This window comes from Galeopterus variegatus, unplaced genomic scaffold (assembly GCF_000696425.1).
Source record: "Galeopterus variegatus unplaced genomic scaffold, G_variegatus-3.0.2 Scaffold10842, whole genome shotgun sequence".
Classification (NCBI taxonomy): Eukaryota; Metazoa; Chordata; class Mammalia; order Dermoptera; family Cynocephalidae; genus Galeopterus; species Galeopterus variegatus.
Window position 1 is genome coordinate 42,028 of NW_007736953.1, and position 16,475 is coordinate 58,502.

Consider the following 16,475-nt stretch of genomic DNA (forward strand, 5'->3'; position numbering starts at 1 on the left):
ATAGTAAAAAGGTTGATGAATTTTATGATCTAGGAGAATCAGTGTTGAAGAGTTTATACCTAGGAGGACCTCATCTAGTTTGGGGGCCAAGGAGGTTCACCTAGAAGAAGATCTATACGATAAGAAGTTGGCAAGACAAAGAGGGCAGAGGCACACCGGGTGGACACTGCTGCACGCGGTAAGGCCCATGGACAAGATGTACCAACCTGTTTCTACTGTGTTTGGAAGAAAGTAGGTAGAAGGGAGTGTGGTGAGAAATAGTCAAGACTCATATCTGCAAGACCTAGCGTCTATCGTTTCGATTTTATCTTACAGGTAATGTGAGCAGGGAATGATAGGATCAGAGAGTGGTTTAACTCTTCCATAGGTATGGAAAGTGTGTTGGGAGAGAACATGAGTACATTCAGTGCAACAGTGTTGGTGTAATAGTCCAGGTGGGAAATTATAGTGGCTTTGGAATAGAATAGTGCCCGTGGGGATGGAGAGAAGCAAAAAATTTGAGAATAATTTAAGACGTACTATCAATAGGATCTGATGATTGATTAGACGTGGGAGGTGAGGGAGAAGGGAAAGGGATCAAGATGATTCCAAGGTTCTGGCTTAACAGTTCGATGGATAGTGTGTAATTTCTAGAGAAACAGGGTAGACTTGGGTAGCGTGTGGTAGCACGTGAAGATAAATTAATTTTGGTCATGTTGAGATATAGGTATCTGTAAACTCTGAGAAGGCATAAGCCCTGTGTCAGATATACAGACGGTCTCTGACTTAGGATGGTTCAACATAACGATTTTCCAACTTTCCAGTGGTGGGAAACCATCACAATTTTGTTGTAATGTACAGTATTCAGTAAATTACCTGAGATATTGAACACTTTATTATAAGATAGGCTTTGCGTTAGACAGTTTTGCCCAACTGTAAGTGTTTTGAGTACATTTAATGTAGGCTAGGCTAAGCTATGATGTTTGGTAGGTTAGGTGCATTAAATGCATTTTGTACTTAGATATTTTCAACTTACGATGGGTTTTATCGGTACATAACCCCATTGCAAATCGAGGATCATCTGTACTCAGTCTTATGGAGGAAAGAGCATCCATCAGGTGATCAGGTGGGCTTCATAGGTGCTAGACAAAATTCTTGGGTCTAGAAGTCAGGCCTTGCAAGAAGCAGAAGAGACGAACTGGTGTAATTCCCATGGGCTCTTGTATTAGTCTGGTTCTGTTGCTTATAACAAAACACCTAGAACTGGGTAATTTATAAAGAATATTTATTGCTTACAGTTTCTGAGGCTGGGATGTCCAAAGTCCATCTGGTGGTGGCGGCAACAGTGACCCAGAGGTCTCACATTGCAAGATGTTGGAAGCAGAGAGAGCAGAGCAGAGAGAGACAGACTCTCCTCTTCTTTTAAAGCCCTCAGAACCATTACCTTGACCACCATTTTTAATTCATTCACTACTGCATGGTCCTACAATCCAATCACCTCTTTAAGGCTCTACCTTTCAATTACCATGATAGGATTTCCCACACTCTTAACAGTCACAGTGGGGACTAAGTTTCTAATACACGAAACTTGGTGGACACAATTCAAGCTTCAATGAGTTTTGAGGGGACATAATTCAATCCACTACAGCTCTGCAATTCAGAATGTTACCACTTGGGTTTCTGAGGGGCTGTTATATCTTCTACCTTCCTAGGTTCTTGACTTCTTCTGAGAGGCTCTGTCTACAATTGTGCTGTTTTATAGAACTCGCTGGGGTGGTGGAAATGGTCTGTATCTGTGCCATGTAATGCAGTGGCCATTAGCTGCATGCTGCGCCCGCACCGCGCTCAGCCAGTGAGCGGGAACCGGTCTCCACATGGGATCCGAACCCTCGGCGGGAGCGCCGCCATGCTCCCAAACGGCGCACTCTGCAGCGCGCCACCGGGCCAGCCCAAAGAATTAGTATTTTTAAAGTAATTTTCAATCTTAGGTGAACAGAATGAATATGGAGGCATAAATCCAAAACTTAAAAGATGGACCATTTCTAAAAACATAAGAAAATAAAAGTACTTGATACATAAGATTTGATTAAAAAGAAAGAACTTGCAGTTAGTTCCGAAAGAAAATACAGGCAAATAGAAGTTACTTGACTACTTAAAATAATCCACTGTTAAAATAATCTCTGGTTGCATATGAATCACTTAAACAGAATAAATCCAGATTAGGGGCTGGGTCCTCTTTATTGTCTCATGTAACAAGGAGCCAGGGGTGGAGCAGTTCTGGGGTTAGTTAAATGACTCTGTCTCTTGATGGTGACATCAGGGACCTACCTAAGTCTTTTCCATTTCTTTACTGTCATCCTTAGTATGTTGGTGACAGCTCCCTCTTATGATTATAAGAGGCTGCAGCAGTTCCAGGTTTCACATGCAGTTATTTCCTTTCATGTGTCTTTTTATATTGGGGAGAAAAAAACTTTTCTAGAGGCATCTTAGTTGGCTTCTCATCAGTGCTGCTGGTCAGAATTGGGTCACCCATCCATGCTTTAGCTGCCGGGGAGTCAGATAGCAAGTGTCTGGCATTTTCAGCATCTGAATGGGGGAGGGCAGTGGTGTTGGGTAGGTAAGTGTCTGCATGGACACGCACATGTGTGTGACTTAGGAAGTAATCTGAGTTTTTCAGTTCGGCACTTTTTGTATTTCTTGGTGTTGGTTCTTTGAGTAAGAGTTGTTTGAAGGTTCTTATTTAGATTGAACATGTTTACATGGAGGATATGTGATAGTGGACTACATAGCATCCAGTTATTAATACCTGTTTATTTTCTTGTAAGTAGTATCTCCATTTGGTACACAGGAAACATTTGCCAAATTAACCAGTATTGGATATATTTATTTTTATTGGTGAGTGAAAATATTAAGATAGATCTAGACTTGATAATGCAAATGCCATGCAGCTGTATAGGTTACAGGGTACTTTAATATATATTACGAAATTTGAGTCCTAACAACCACCTTATGAGTAGGGTAGGCAGCTTTTATATTAGCACTATTTTATAAAGGAAGAAACTGAGACCAATAGAGTAAAATGACCAGTTTAAGGTCAAATATAGGAGTCAGGACCAGAAATAGATCTTTTTTGTTTATTCTCCTTGTTTAGTCTCATTGTGGCTCTTATTCGGTTCCTGCAGATAGGAAAAACTTTAGAGAATCTTTATTAAAGCATAAAGCTTGTCAAAATAATCTCAAATTTTTCCAGCATTTCATAAGCATCAGGGACTGTACTAAGAGCTGAAGATAAAACGTGACTATACTGCAGTCTTGCACATAAGGAGCTTACAGTCTTTAGGATACGAGCTCAGTACAGTAAACTGCAGTAGCTGCTAGGGTAGTAGCTTGTACCAGGTACAGCAGAGCAGAAAAGAGCTGTCAGTTCTGCCTGAGAGGGCTAGGAGAAGTGTTGGGTAGAAGTTGATGTTTGAGCCTCAGTCTTGAAAGATGGCAGGTGTTCTGCAGGCAGAGAGGAAGCAAGAGCAAAGATGTGGAGCAGATCCATCCTGGTGAGGTGTTAGACTGGGAGGACGGGTGCAAGAGAGGCATGCCAGCAGGCCAGGCAGAATTTGGAGAGTGCTGTAAGCACTCAAGTTTGGTGTTCCTCCTATCACATTTGGACTTTTGTAGGGTCCTGTAGAGTTATATGGTTGTATTTACCTTTTAGGAAGTTGACCTTGGCAGCTGTGGGGAAGTGAGACTGAAAGCAGGGGAGTCAGAATTAATGTGGTAGCCCCACTGTGATAAAGCCCACTGTGATAAAGAATGAGGAATGTGCACTAAGGTAATGGGATGAAGAGGAGGGGACTTGTCTAGGGGTTGGAATTGACATGACTGAGTTGCCAGTTGAAGGGCAAGTGAGTCCTTGGTTTCTGTCTTGTCTGATAGTCGTGCCATTTATTGAGATGGGGACACACAAAGAGCAGTGAATGAATGTGAATGGAGAGAGAGTTCACTTGGGACATACTTAGTTAGGTGCCTTTAGGGCATGCAGGTGGGAATCTCTAAAGGGCAGATGGATATAATGTCTAAGATTAGTTACCTGTTGCTGCATAACAATATTACCACAAACTTAGTGGACTAAATAACACACATTTATTATCTTACAGTTTCTGTGGCTCAGGAGTCTGGGCCTGACTGGAGAAAGCTCCACATCGGCACTCAGCTGGTTGTTGGCAGCACTTATGTGTCCCCTCTCCCTAGGGGAGCTCATGGCATGGCAGCTGCTGCTTAAGGCCCACAGGGGTGCAACTTATAAGGCAGACAGGTGCTGCTTAAGGCCCGCAGGGCTGCATCTTATAAGGCAGACAGGTGCTGCTTAAGGCCCGCAGGGGTGCATCTTATAAGGCAGGCAGTGCCAGCTGTGCACTGTAGTCATGCAAATATCGTCCCCTCACCTTTGCCATATTCCCTCCCCTGGTTAAAAAACAAGTCATGGGACCCACCCACGCTTGCAGGACAAGACTCCACAAGGGTGTGATAGCAGGAGGTGGGGGTCATGGGTCACTTAGAGTCAGTACTGGTGTTATCCCCACTTTACAGAGAACTTCTTGCTCAAGGTCAAGTTTCAGCTGATAGTGGATTTGGTGCAGATTGAAGCACAGGCATTCTGACTGCAGTATGGGCTCTTAACTAGCCCTCTCCTATTTCTGGCCTTTGGCAGACAGGGCTGGAGGTGTTAGATGTAGGAGTTATTTGTTTATAGGTAATGAAACCTTGGGTATAGAAACTTTAATGTCCAAGGCCGGCCCGTGGCTCACTCGGTAGAGTGCGGTGCTGATAACACCAAGGCCACGGGTTCGGATCCTATATAGGGATGGCCGGTTTGCTCACTGGCTGAGCTTGGTGCTGACAACACCAAGCCAAGGGTTGAGATCCCCTTACCGGTCATCTTTAAAAAAAAAAAAAAAAAAAAAGAAACTTTAATGTCCATGTGAATCATCTGGGGATCCTGTTAAGATGCATATTCCGCTTCTGTAGGCCTGGGGTGGAGACCGAGGTCCTGCATTTCTCAGAAGTGCCCAGGCTGTTGCGGACCATGCAGTAGAAGCAAGGATGTGCACAAGATTGTGTAGAGTGATCATACAGGGTGAGAAGAGGTCAAGGAGAGAACCTTGAGTCATACCAAGTTGGTAGATATTTCAGAAAGAATGTTGAGTTAAAGAAAAGATCAAGTATAGAATGCTGGAAACACCAATATCTTAGAGGAGGGTAGTGGAAAGGTGGGATGGGGACATCTCTCTGTCCCCTGTCCTATACACAGGGTTGCTTGCTTCAGTTCTGTTCATGATATTCAATGAAGACATAGAACCTAATAGGAAACTCTGATCTGCCATCTCCTTTATTGTCCTCTTATTCTCTATTTACAGACAAAGAATTCTGTTTACAGACAACGAAATAGAATTCTAAGAATGAAATAGACTTTGGCATAGTTTCCTGTTATCATCACAAACTCAGTTCCTGTTTTTATCAGCTTTACTTTTTTATTTATACTCAAATACTTAGGAAATTCATTACCCTTGCCTTAAAAAGGTATTAATTGCAAATAAATCAAGACCTACTCTAATTAAATTTTTACTAAGCTGTTTTAAGCTGAACTTGTATCACCAAAGGAAGAAACCTGGGAGGTTATATTAGTTTCTTATGGCTACCATAACAAATTACCACAAACTGGCTCCCTTAACAGAAATTTACTCACTCACAGTTCTGGTGGCCAGAAATCTGAAATCAAGGTGTTGGTGGGGCTGTGCTTCCTCTGAAATTCTTGCCTCTTCCAGCTTCGTTGGCTCCAGGAGTTCCTTGGCTTGTGGCAACATAACTCCAGTCTCTGTCGCTGTGTTCACATGGCCTTCTCTGTGTCTCTCTTTCTCCTCTTTTGTCTTTTATAAGGACACTGGACATTGGACATAGGCCGACCCCACGGTTCTTGAATTTCGGGGAATTGGAGAGAGGAAGTGGGGAGAAATTGGATTTTCTCTTGTTCAGGACTGGTTATCTAAAGCAATTCTTTAATAAAACAAGAGATATCTGTAGTCTGATCCTGAGTTTGTAGAGCAGTCACTCAAGTTACACATACGGTTAATGGTATCTTTTTATTTCAGACACTGCATATTCTGTTATAATTACCTTAGTTTTAAAAGTTGCTTTGTTCCACACAGAACTTAAAAAATAATTAAATTAGTCATTAACTGCTATGAACTAGGTAAACTGATATTCAAACCCACGGTTCTTGAATTTCGGGGAATTGGAGAGAGGAAGTGGGGAGAAATTGGATTTTCTCTTGTTCAGGACTGGTTATCTAAAGCAATTCTTTAATAAAACAAGAGATATCTGTAGTCTGATCCTGAGTTTGTAGAGCAGTCACTCAAGTTACACATACGGTTAATGGTATCTTTTTATTTCAGACACTGCATATTCTGTTATAATTACCTTAGTTTTAAAAGTTGCTTTGTTCCACACAGAACTTAAAAAATAATTAAATTAGTCATTAACTGCTATGAACTAGGTAAACTGATATTCAAACCCACGGTTCTTGAATTTCGGGGAATTGGAGAGAGGAAGTGGGGAGAAATTGGATTTTCTCTTGTTCAGGACTGGTTATCTAAAGCAATTCTTTAATAAAACAAGAGATATCTGTAGTCTGATCCTGAGTTTGTAGAGCAGTCACTCAAGTTACACATACGGTTAATGGTATCTTTTTATTTCAGACACTGCATATTCTGTTATAATTACCTTAGTTTTAAAAGTTGCTTTGTTCCACACAGAACTTAAAAAATAATTAAATTAGTCATTAACTGCTATGAACTAGGTAAACTGATATTCAAACCCACGGTTCTTGAATTTCGGGGAATTGGAGAGAGGAAGTGGGGAGAAATTGGATTTTCTCTTGTTCAGGACTGGTTATCTAAAGCAATTCTTTAATAAAACAAGAGATATCTGTAGTCTGATCCTGAGTTTGTAGAGCAGTCACTCAAGTTACACATACGGTTAATGGTATCTTTTTATTTCAGACACTGCATATTCTGTTATAATTACCTTAGTTTTAAAAGTTGCTTTGTTCCACACAGAACTTAAAAAATAATTAAATTAGTCATTAACTGCTATGAACTAGGTAAACTGATATTCAAACACTCGCCAGATTTTGAATATCAGTTTACCAGACCGGCCCGTGGTTCACTCGGGAGAGCGGGGGGCTGACAACACCAAGCCAAGGGGTGAGATCCCCTTACTGGTCATCTTTAAAAAAAAAAAAAATGAATATCAGTTTACCTAGTTCATAGCAGTTAATGACTAATTTAATTATTTTTTAAGTTCTGTGTGGAACAAAGCAACTTTTAAAACTAAGGTAATTATAACAGAATATGCAGTGTCTGTAATAAAAAGATACCATTAACCGTATGTGTAACTTGAGTGACTGCTCTACAAACTCAGGATCAGACTACAGATATCTCTTGTTTTATTAAAGAATTGCTTTAGATAACCAGTCCTGAACAGGAGAAAATCCAATTTCTCCCCACTTCCTCTCTCCAATTCCCCGAAATTCAAGAACCGTGGGGCCCTGATTCTGAAAGTTTCTTACAAGAGTTAGGCTGAGAGAGAACTCGATCTGGTCACTTGACACTGATTGTGGTCCCTGTAGCTTGGTTCTGCACTTTTCCATGAATGTGTTTACGCATTGGGCAGAGGTGTCCATGATTTGTGTATCACCGCAGTAGGTGGCGTCTCATACTGAGCATCCAAAATTATAGCTGTCTTAGTTCATTTACCCTGAGCAGTTATTGTTTTCCAAAGTGCAGTTTGGCTAAGCTGGAGGGCCTCCCAAATATGTATTAGGCTGTGGTAGAACCAGCCCAGACCTTCCTTTCCTCAGTGTAATTTGATTTTAAGAGCTTTGTTGTTCTTTTCTACCTCTGGGCCTTAGGACCACCAAGCAGCATCCCAACAGGCTCCCTAACTTGGGTTTCCTGGGCTTATTGTCTCCAGTGACCAAATTTGCATTCAAAGAATTAGGGCCATTTTGAATAAAGCACTCATAGTCCAAGGGTTTAGTTACCTGCATTCATTTCTGAAGACATTAGTTAGGCACCCACATAACTTATGCTTGCATTACCCAGAAGACAACTCCACTACCTTACATATATATGTAAGGACATTCATTATTATGAAGACAAAGATTTTTTTTTGATATTAACTTCATAATGTGATAACGTGGTAGCTTAGAGAATGGTCTCTGCTAATAATTTATCTTGTAAGGAAGGGAAGTGGGTGATAAAAGCTTTATGTTTTTTAAATTAGTAATTCTTTGAAACTTAAAAAATTGTTAAAACTGAGATAATACATACAGGTTGAGCATCCCTAATCTGAAAATCTGAAGTCCAAAAGCTCCAAAATCTGAAACTTTTTGAGCACTGACAAGACGCCACAAATAGAAAATTCCACGTGTAACCCCATGTGACAGGTCGCAGTCAAAACGCAGGTGCATAACACACAGTTTATTCAGCCTACCCTTGTTTGTTGTTTAACAGCTGACACAGGTGTTCTGGTGATGCTACTGTGCTGCTTAGTTACCCCGAACACATTTTTTTTTCCACTGTGTTAATGGTATGTCATATTTTTTATTGTTAAATACTTATGTGTGAATAAGTGTAAGAAAATTATTGCTTATGGGTAGCACATAAATTTAGAATCAGGAATTATGGTGATGCCAGATGACCAGACTGTCCACATGGGTGGCTGAGATAGTGACACCTCTGCTTTCTAATGGTTCAGTGTACACAAACTGTTTCATGCACAAAATTATTTTAAAATATTGTGTAAAGTTACCTCAGGCTATATATGGAATATATGAAACATAAATGAATTTCATGTTTAGACTTGGGTCCCATCCCCAAAATATCTCATGATGTATATGCAAATATGCCAAAGTTCGAAAAAATCAAAATTTAAAACACTTTTGGTTCCAAGCATTTTGGATAAGGGATACTTAATCTGTATTTCATCTTAAAAATGTCTTTAATGTTTATCCTGAAAGAAATGTAGCCCATAGCTTCTCTCTCATTTCTTTAATTGTAGTTTAAGGACACAGGTACAAATTTGTGCCCTTGCGCATAGGTATTAATCATGTTAATGTATTTGACCATTTTCTTTTCAGCTAATTATATGGACAATTGGAAGTGTACTGGCATTCTGTAATTATATGGACAATTGGAAGTGGGACAATTGGAAGTGTACTGGCATTCTGAAAGGTAATGGGAGCCCAGTCAATGGGAGTTCTCAGCAGGGAAACTCAAATCTGTCCCTAGGTTCAAATATTCCAAATCTTCAAAATTCTTTAAATGGATCTTCTGCTGGCAGGTAAGCTATTTTGTGGGAAAACTAGAAATTGTCTTCTTTTTTAATCATTCTGGTAGCAGTACTGATGGCGGTTTATTTCATGAATTATAAGATAGAATGAAGAAATTCACATGTAATTATGACATTAGAATTTAAAAATTCACTTCGTTAGCTCTGTATTTGGCTTACTTGGTCCTAATATTTACAGGTAGGTTGTGAGGTCATTAAGCTAAATTATATTCTGAGGTTTAGTGGTCTATTAGTAGAAATGTTTATAGCTTTGTTTAAGATTTTACTTTGCTTCTGCAGTGATGAGAGGAAGAAGAAATATGATTTAATAGTGAGGGTTTTAGTCCTAGGTGAGCATGAGTGTTTTCTAGTGCTTATAGTGTGGCCTTTGCATCAGGTCAAACTGAAATTTTAAATAAAATACATTAATTAAGGCTTTGTAGAAGAGAGTGAGTTAAATGATTTGGCTTTTCTGTTTAAAACTTTAATGGAGATTATAAGAGGAGATGACATCTCTTGATTTTCAGAATATTTAGCGTAAGTTAGATTCTTGTTTATCATAATAAAGAATATTTGGTATGATTGAAAGAGTCATCCTTTTGTTTTCATACCCAAATTTCAAATATGTGGATTTGTAAGAAAAAATTATTTTAATATGCTTTTGTGAATAATTTGGAAAATAATTCAGGAAGCTTCAAAACACAGCCTTAAAATGTCCTGTGGTTATCCTGTTGTCATCCTAAATAAAAGAAAATTGTATTTAAAATTTCTTCAACTATCTTTATATTGTTATATTTTTATAAAGAAGTCCTACTATTTGATTTTGAGGTTTTAAGTATTTGCAACAAAACAATTTCAGGTTACATCAGATTATAAAGATGATTTCCTGAAGCAGAGAATACTAGAATTAACTTTTTTAAAAAATCTGATTTTTGGTTATTGCCTGTACTTCATATTTTCTTTTGTAAATAGCTTTGACGTTTTTATCTGTATTCTTATTGTGCCAATAACCATCTGTGTTAGATCTGTGATGCATTTTCCCTTCTCCATTTGTATTATGTCCTTTAACAGAAAGCACAGCTGAGTACAAGCTAACTGGAGTAACTTTGCTGTTTTGCTGCTTGTTGCATGCACACAGGAATGGAAAGCAAGCTCCTTTTCCCCTTCCCCAGCGCCGTTTGACCTCTCCCAAGATACACCAGCAGCCTGCTTACTACTAAACGCAGTCCAAAAGGCCTTTAGAAACACAGTGTATATCAATTTTTGTACTAGTCAGTTTATTGACACTATTTGAAACTTTTGAAATATAAATGGAGAGGCTTTTTGTTGAGAAATTGTCACCAAAACAATTTTTTTTGAAATGTTCCTGAAACTAACTTGGGTTTAAAAATTAAAAGGGTTGTTACCATCCTTATATAAGTAGTTGGGAGGAGGGAAAATAACACTTTATTCCTTTTGTTTTTTAAAACAGCTAAAATGATGAATTTTTATAATTTTAATTTTAAGATTGAATAAATATTTTTCATAAAGATTGTTTTGAGTGCTGATCTGTCTACCTTTTGTAGAATTGCTTTATACATGATGTTATTCAGTACAAATCTGTCATTTGTTTGTAATATTTTAAAGATATTAGTAAAGGAGTAAATTAGTAAAGCAGTAGTAGTAAAATGAAAGTAATTTGACTATACAGTTTGTAGCCAAGTTAAGTATATGATATTGTTTAAACATTTATAATTTGTTAGTAAAATGGAAACACCTTTATAAGTTTTCAATTCATATTCACTAAGGAGAAAATATTCTAAAACGTAGTTGTATACTTTTTAATGGTATGATTCCATGGCTTAAAATTTCCTTCAAGTCAAAATGGAAACATAAGAGAAGCAGTTAAAATTTTGCCAGAATTGTGCATGCAAATTTACTTCAACTTCCCATGTCTCAGGATTTTCTTAATTTAGTTGGCCGTTTCAGTTAGTTTATATCCTGTAAAGCTCTGACCTTGATGACAAAGTTATAAATCTTTAAGTTTGCTAATAAAATGCATGAGTATTACGGGTAAGTTATAAAATGGCGGAAGAATGGCAGTAGGACATAATAATTCTTTGTATCCTTTTACTCAAAATTGTGTAGCTATTCTAGGGTTTTTGCAGAAAAGTAAGTATGTTGGATGATGTGTTTCTTCCTATGTATATTGCAGTAGCCAGCCAGACTATGTCAAAGTATATTTGAATTGGTTCTCAGTGTCATGTATGCACTGGAAAAATGTGTGCCTGATGCTGCTATAAATGAAGCATTGCTTAAAATAAAGCTCATTAGATTTATAAATTTTCAGAATAGCATCAAATGTGTTTTTGAGAGATGAGAAAATGTTCTAAATTTATAAAATTAATGTCTTTCTTTGTAACAATCATACTGATAATTTTTTTTGACATTTTAAGTTTAACAGACTGTATTTCTTTCTTTCAAATTTCTATACCTGCTTAAGCAATCTTGCTTTGAGTAAGGGTCTTGATTTGTGCTACTATGTTTTGTTAGTTTTGGCATGAATATACTAAAGCTTTTTTTTTCCAGCATGTGTTTTCTCCTCTTTGGTTCTCTTTGTATTTACTACTTTTCTCTTTTTCTTGTTTTTTTTTTTTCCCTGTTGTTTTTGTTTTGTTTTGGTGTTTTGTTCCTGTCTTCATTGTTTCAGGTATTTCTTTACCCCTCTGGATTCCCCACGGGCTGGATTGAGATGGTCCAGTCATACCCAGCTCCTTCCTCCTCCTCCTCCTCTTCCTCCTCTGGTAGAGCACTCTTGCGATGCTGACACTGCCAGCCTCCAGTATCCTCACCCTCGCAGACGATACCTCTCTCAGCCTCTTAATCCCCTACCTGAGAATGAAGGGGTTTAAAACACTGATTTAACATTTAAAGGCCTCATTCAAATGCTTGTAAATGCTTTCATTCCTGGCTGCTTTTTGTTTTTCTTCATTTTATTTCAGAAGATTTTTCTAATTTAGGGTGTGTCTTGCATGTGTTACAACCAAAACATAATGTCTGGAACTTAAACCTGTTTGTGCATCTGCATCAAAGGAACATTTACTTCACCTTTGATGAAATGAGAAACATACAAATAACATTAACTGTGGAAGTTAGGCATAGTAGCTGACTTCAAAGTGCCTGTTTTGTAAATTTTATTTTGAACTGTTATCATAATCTTAAGTTTCTTATGCTTTGTCATATTGGTTAATGTGGAAGTGTATCATTATGAAATTCACTCTGCCTTTGAAACATTAAGAAATGTTTTAATGTTACAGGCTAATGTTGCAACTAACCTGCATGTAAAATAAAGCATTCCTGTGTAAAAAACAGCAAAACATTATGGACTTTTTGGTCTTCTTTTTTTAAAAAGGAAATTGCCTTTTACTACTTGGAATTAATGTTTATAACTTTTATAATTATTATCCAAGTAGGTTATTTAATAAAATATATTTTAAAAGACACGAACCTTTTATTTAAGATAGTTTTATTTAAGATAGTTGGTAAGGCTTACTGTCCTTTTACCGAGTTGCAAAAACAAAAAAGCAACTCCAAACAAATCAATTAGGGGATGAACAAGTACTAAGTTTATTTAAAAGGTAGAAAGTCAGTATGTGGACTAACATCTAGAACTGATAGATTGTGACTTTCAATCTAAATAGTAAACATTAGAACATATTTTCAATCTAAATAGTAAACAACTAACATCTAGAACTGATAGATTGTGACTTTCAACCTAAATAGTAAACATTAGAACATATTTGACAATAATTATGGTAAAATGGCTAAAGTTGTGGGACTAGTAATATTCTTTTGGGCTCCTTTTTCTCAGAAATTGTCAAGGATGTATTCCTCAGGATTAGAGAGAGAGATGTATTTTGCATAACATTTCATATGTCTATTAGTTAATCACATAGGTGACATGATTGTTTTGTATATTACAATTTTCAAAGATACCTTTCCTTGAATAGTGTCATACTCCCAGAGCTTCTGAACATTGCAAAGGATAAAGAGCTGATGGAATATATTCTATTAATTTTAATTTAAGGAACATTTGAATTTTGCTGTGTGTAATCATTAAAATGTTTTGTCTTTAAGTTAGCATTCCAGTGTAAACAGAAAATCCTTTTCAAGCAATTCTCAAAGGCCTTGCTTTAGACTTGTAGGCTTATGTAGGATCACAGGAAGGGGTTCATGTCTTTGAAGTTTCAATCTTTATAAAGGTACCTAGGGTTAGAATGGGATAATGATTTGCAACCATTCTCCAATTTAGTGAATGTGGAGCAGGTACTATGTGCAAGATACTGTGCTAAACACTATGGTTGTGTAAAAAATAGGTAGTCTGCACACATTCATTCTAGTAGGAGAAGGCATTTCCAGAATTTACAAAAGGTAACAGCTTTCTAATAAAAGTAGAAATTATATAGTAGGCATAAAAGAGTGACTATTTGAGCTGGTAGGATTTGGAAGGGATGTGGGATTTCAACAGGTGGAATGAGGATGGGGGTATGTTGGAACAGGGTGTTAAGTAATAGTCTGATGTAAGAATAGGGTACATTTGGATGTTAAATAATAGTCTGATGTAAGAATAGGGTACATTTAGGGAACTAAACAGTGGGAGATTAATCTGGAAGTTTGTCACATTTTGGAAGGCTTTGGATTTTGGTGGCTGAGGCATACTTAAAATTGGTAAAGGAGAACTAAGGGAGATATCTGACTTTTTTTTAACTGGATAGGTATCACCTCATTCCCTGGGAGGCACCTCTGGCCATAAGACGCTACTCAGTGTCTGAGGAGATTTGGAAACCACAGTGGGAGTTCTTTTCCTCCTTTCCAGTTGGCAAGTAAGGTCAGGTATTGAGATGCAAGATAATAGATAGCATTTGTTGAGTACTTCCACATGCCATTGCTTTTCTAGATATACGAGTTAACTTCTTTAAATCCTCCCAGTAAGCCTCTGAGGCAAGTGCTGTACTTATCCCAATTTTACAGATGAGGAAACTGGCAGGTTAAAGCTACTTGTCCAAGGCTCCACAGCTAGGAAGAGGGAGGGAGAGCTAGGATTCAGATTTAGGTAGCCCGGCATCAGAGTCCAGGCTCTCCTGCCTGCATATAACTTGCATGGCAGATCATGTCACTATATATTCATATCAGGTTGTTGAGTGTTGTGGGGAGAGCTTTGGTGACTTGAGGATATTTACAGAGGAAGGACGTTTATTGAGTTGGGTGCCAGGGATACAAGATGAACAACAGCCTGGAACGTGTAGACATTCCAGCAGTTCACCTCTAATGTATGGCCACTGTGCAGAGAGAAGGGTGAAAGAAGGGTGGTTCATTATACTCAAATACATCTTTTCAGCTCTAGAGCTAAGTAGTTGCTTAGTTTTTTTCAGGATTCAGAAAGTCTTGAGATTTTCTCCACTTATCTTTGCTCATGGAGTGTGGACAAAGGTAAAATAGGGGTAAATACACTCTGCAAATATGAAGACTGAAGGGTTTCAAGAAGAGATTTCTAGAGAACTGTGGAGATGTCAATTAAGAGGCCATTCCTAAAAAATTAAAGCAAATTTTAAAGTAGTGTTCGGGGCCAAGCTAGATAACATGGAATTGGTGAAAGTAAGGTGTAAAGGTGGAGGCAATTAAGGGAAGCAGAGACAGAATGGCCTTTAGGCGATAAAGCAGAATCAAGGCAGAGGGTGTGTGGATGGAGAGGTACAGCATTTGTATAGGCAGAGAGAGGAACCAGTGGAGAGGGCATCCAGGAATGACAGCTGAGCAGTGCTTTGGAGGAGGTATCAAGTTAACAGATGTCTTTTCCCAACAGGCTAACCTCAAGGAAGGAGACTTAAAAAACTGTCATCTCCCCAAGTGCACCGACATCTTAAACATTCAATCATTGTTGAATGAAGTTGAGGAGTTATCTTTGGAAAAGAGGGACTCTTTTTCTCTCTGAGACTGTATGGAAGAAACTTTGAAATAAAAGACTGTATGGGGAACATTTTGGGGATAAATTTCGAGTGAAAGGTGTGGAACAGTTACATCTATGGTCTCAGTAGTTAAGGGCCAAGCAGATGGCGGTGATGGGATTTGTGGCCTAAGGTGGATGGGGAAAAGTAGGAAGCTAATTAGGGAAGACTTAGGTCCCATCTCACTTCTTCCAACCGAGACCAACCCTACTCCATCACAAAGAAGCGATCAGGTGTAGCGAACTGTCACGAAACCCGGCTCCGAGGAATGGCGTACTGGCTGAAGGCAAGTCACGATGTTCCAGCGTCCACCAAACAGTGGCGGGAAAGGCCCGCATCTGCTCGCGCGGGGCAGACGCGTACTGGGGAGTGTGGGGGGGGAGGTTCGCCGGCAATGTTTCTTTGTGCGTAAGGTGACTGACGGTGCTTGATAAAAACCACAGGTGTTTAAAAAATTGCTGAGGGGCCGGCCCCGTGGCACACTCGGGAGAGTGCAGCACTGGGAGCACAGCGACACTCCCGCCGTGGGTTCAGATCCTATACAGGGATGACTGGTGCACTCACTGGCTGAGCGTGGTGCGGGCGACACCAAGCCAAGGGTTGTGATCCCCTTACCGGTCATGAAAAAGACAAAAAAAAAAAAAAAAATTGCTGAGATAGGCATCAATAATCTGACTCTTCCTAGCTTTGTGATCTCGGGGAGATCATTTACCCCTTCACAGCATCAGTTTCTTCACCCAGAAAGGGATGATTAATGGATAATCATCCATTAAGAAGAACGTTAAGGACGAATATGAGGACTGTTGATAATTTATGCCATGACCATAGCTGCTCCAGTAAATCAGTACCTATGGCCACTGTAATGACAATGCTTATGATATTACAGGGCACTAGACAACCTCAGTCAGAAAAGCTGGCCACCATCAGCTATACAGGTATGAAGCCGGGTATCGCATCTGTCCATCCACTCTGAGGATGTCTTCCTGCAGTGCTGTCGTCTTCAGAAACTGCCACCCAAATCCCCCCCAAGCTGTACCTTGATTGCTCCTGTTGATATCTGGATCTCGTGGAGCCTCCGCATGGTGCCATCACGGTCGACAAAATAGGACGATGCAAGCTGGTGCAGAG

The 16,475-nt window shown here is 38.9% G+C and overlaps 1 protein-coding gene across 1 annotated transcript in view; it reads left to right on the forward strand.

Moving 5' to 3' along the window:
* Window positions 1-12,721, forward strand: part of SEH1L (SEH1-like (S. cerevisiae)) — a gene marked incomplete at its 5' end in the record, with an annotated part of 31,066 nt that extends 18,345 nt beyond the window's left edge. Inside the window, 3 exons of the mRNA XM_008594476.1 lie at window positions 9,133-9,194; window positions 9,247-9,375; window positions 12,053-12,721. Coding sequence (XP_008592698.1) covers window positions 9,133-9,194; window positions 9,247-9,375; window positions 12,053-12,254 — 393 coding nt within the window. The remainder of the gene's footprint in view (window positions 1-9,132; window positions 9,195-9,246; window positions 9,376-12,052) is intronic.
* Between the last annotated feature and the right edge of the window lie 3,754 nt (window positions 12,722-16,475).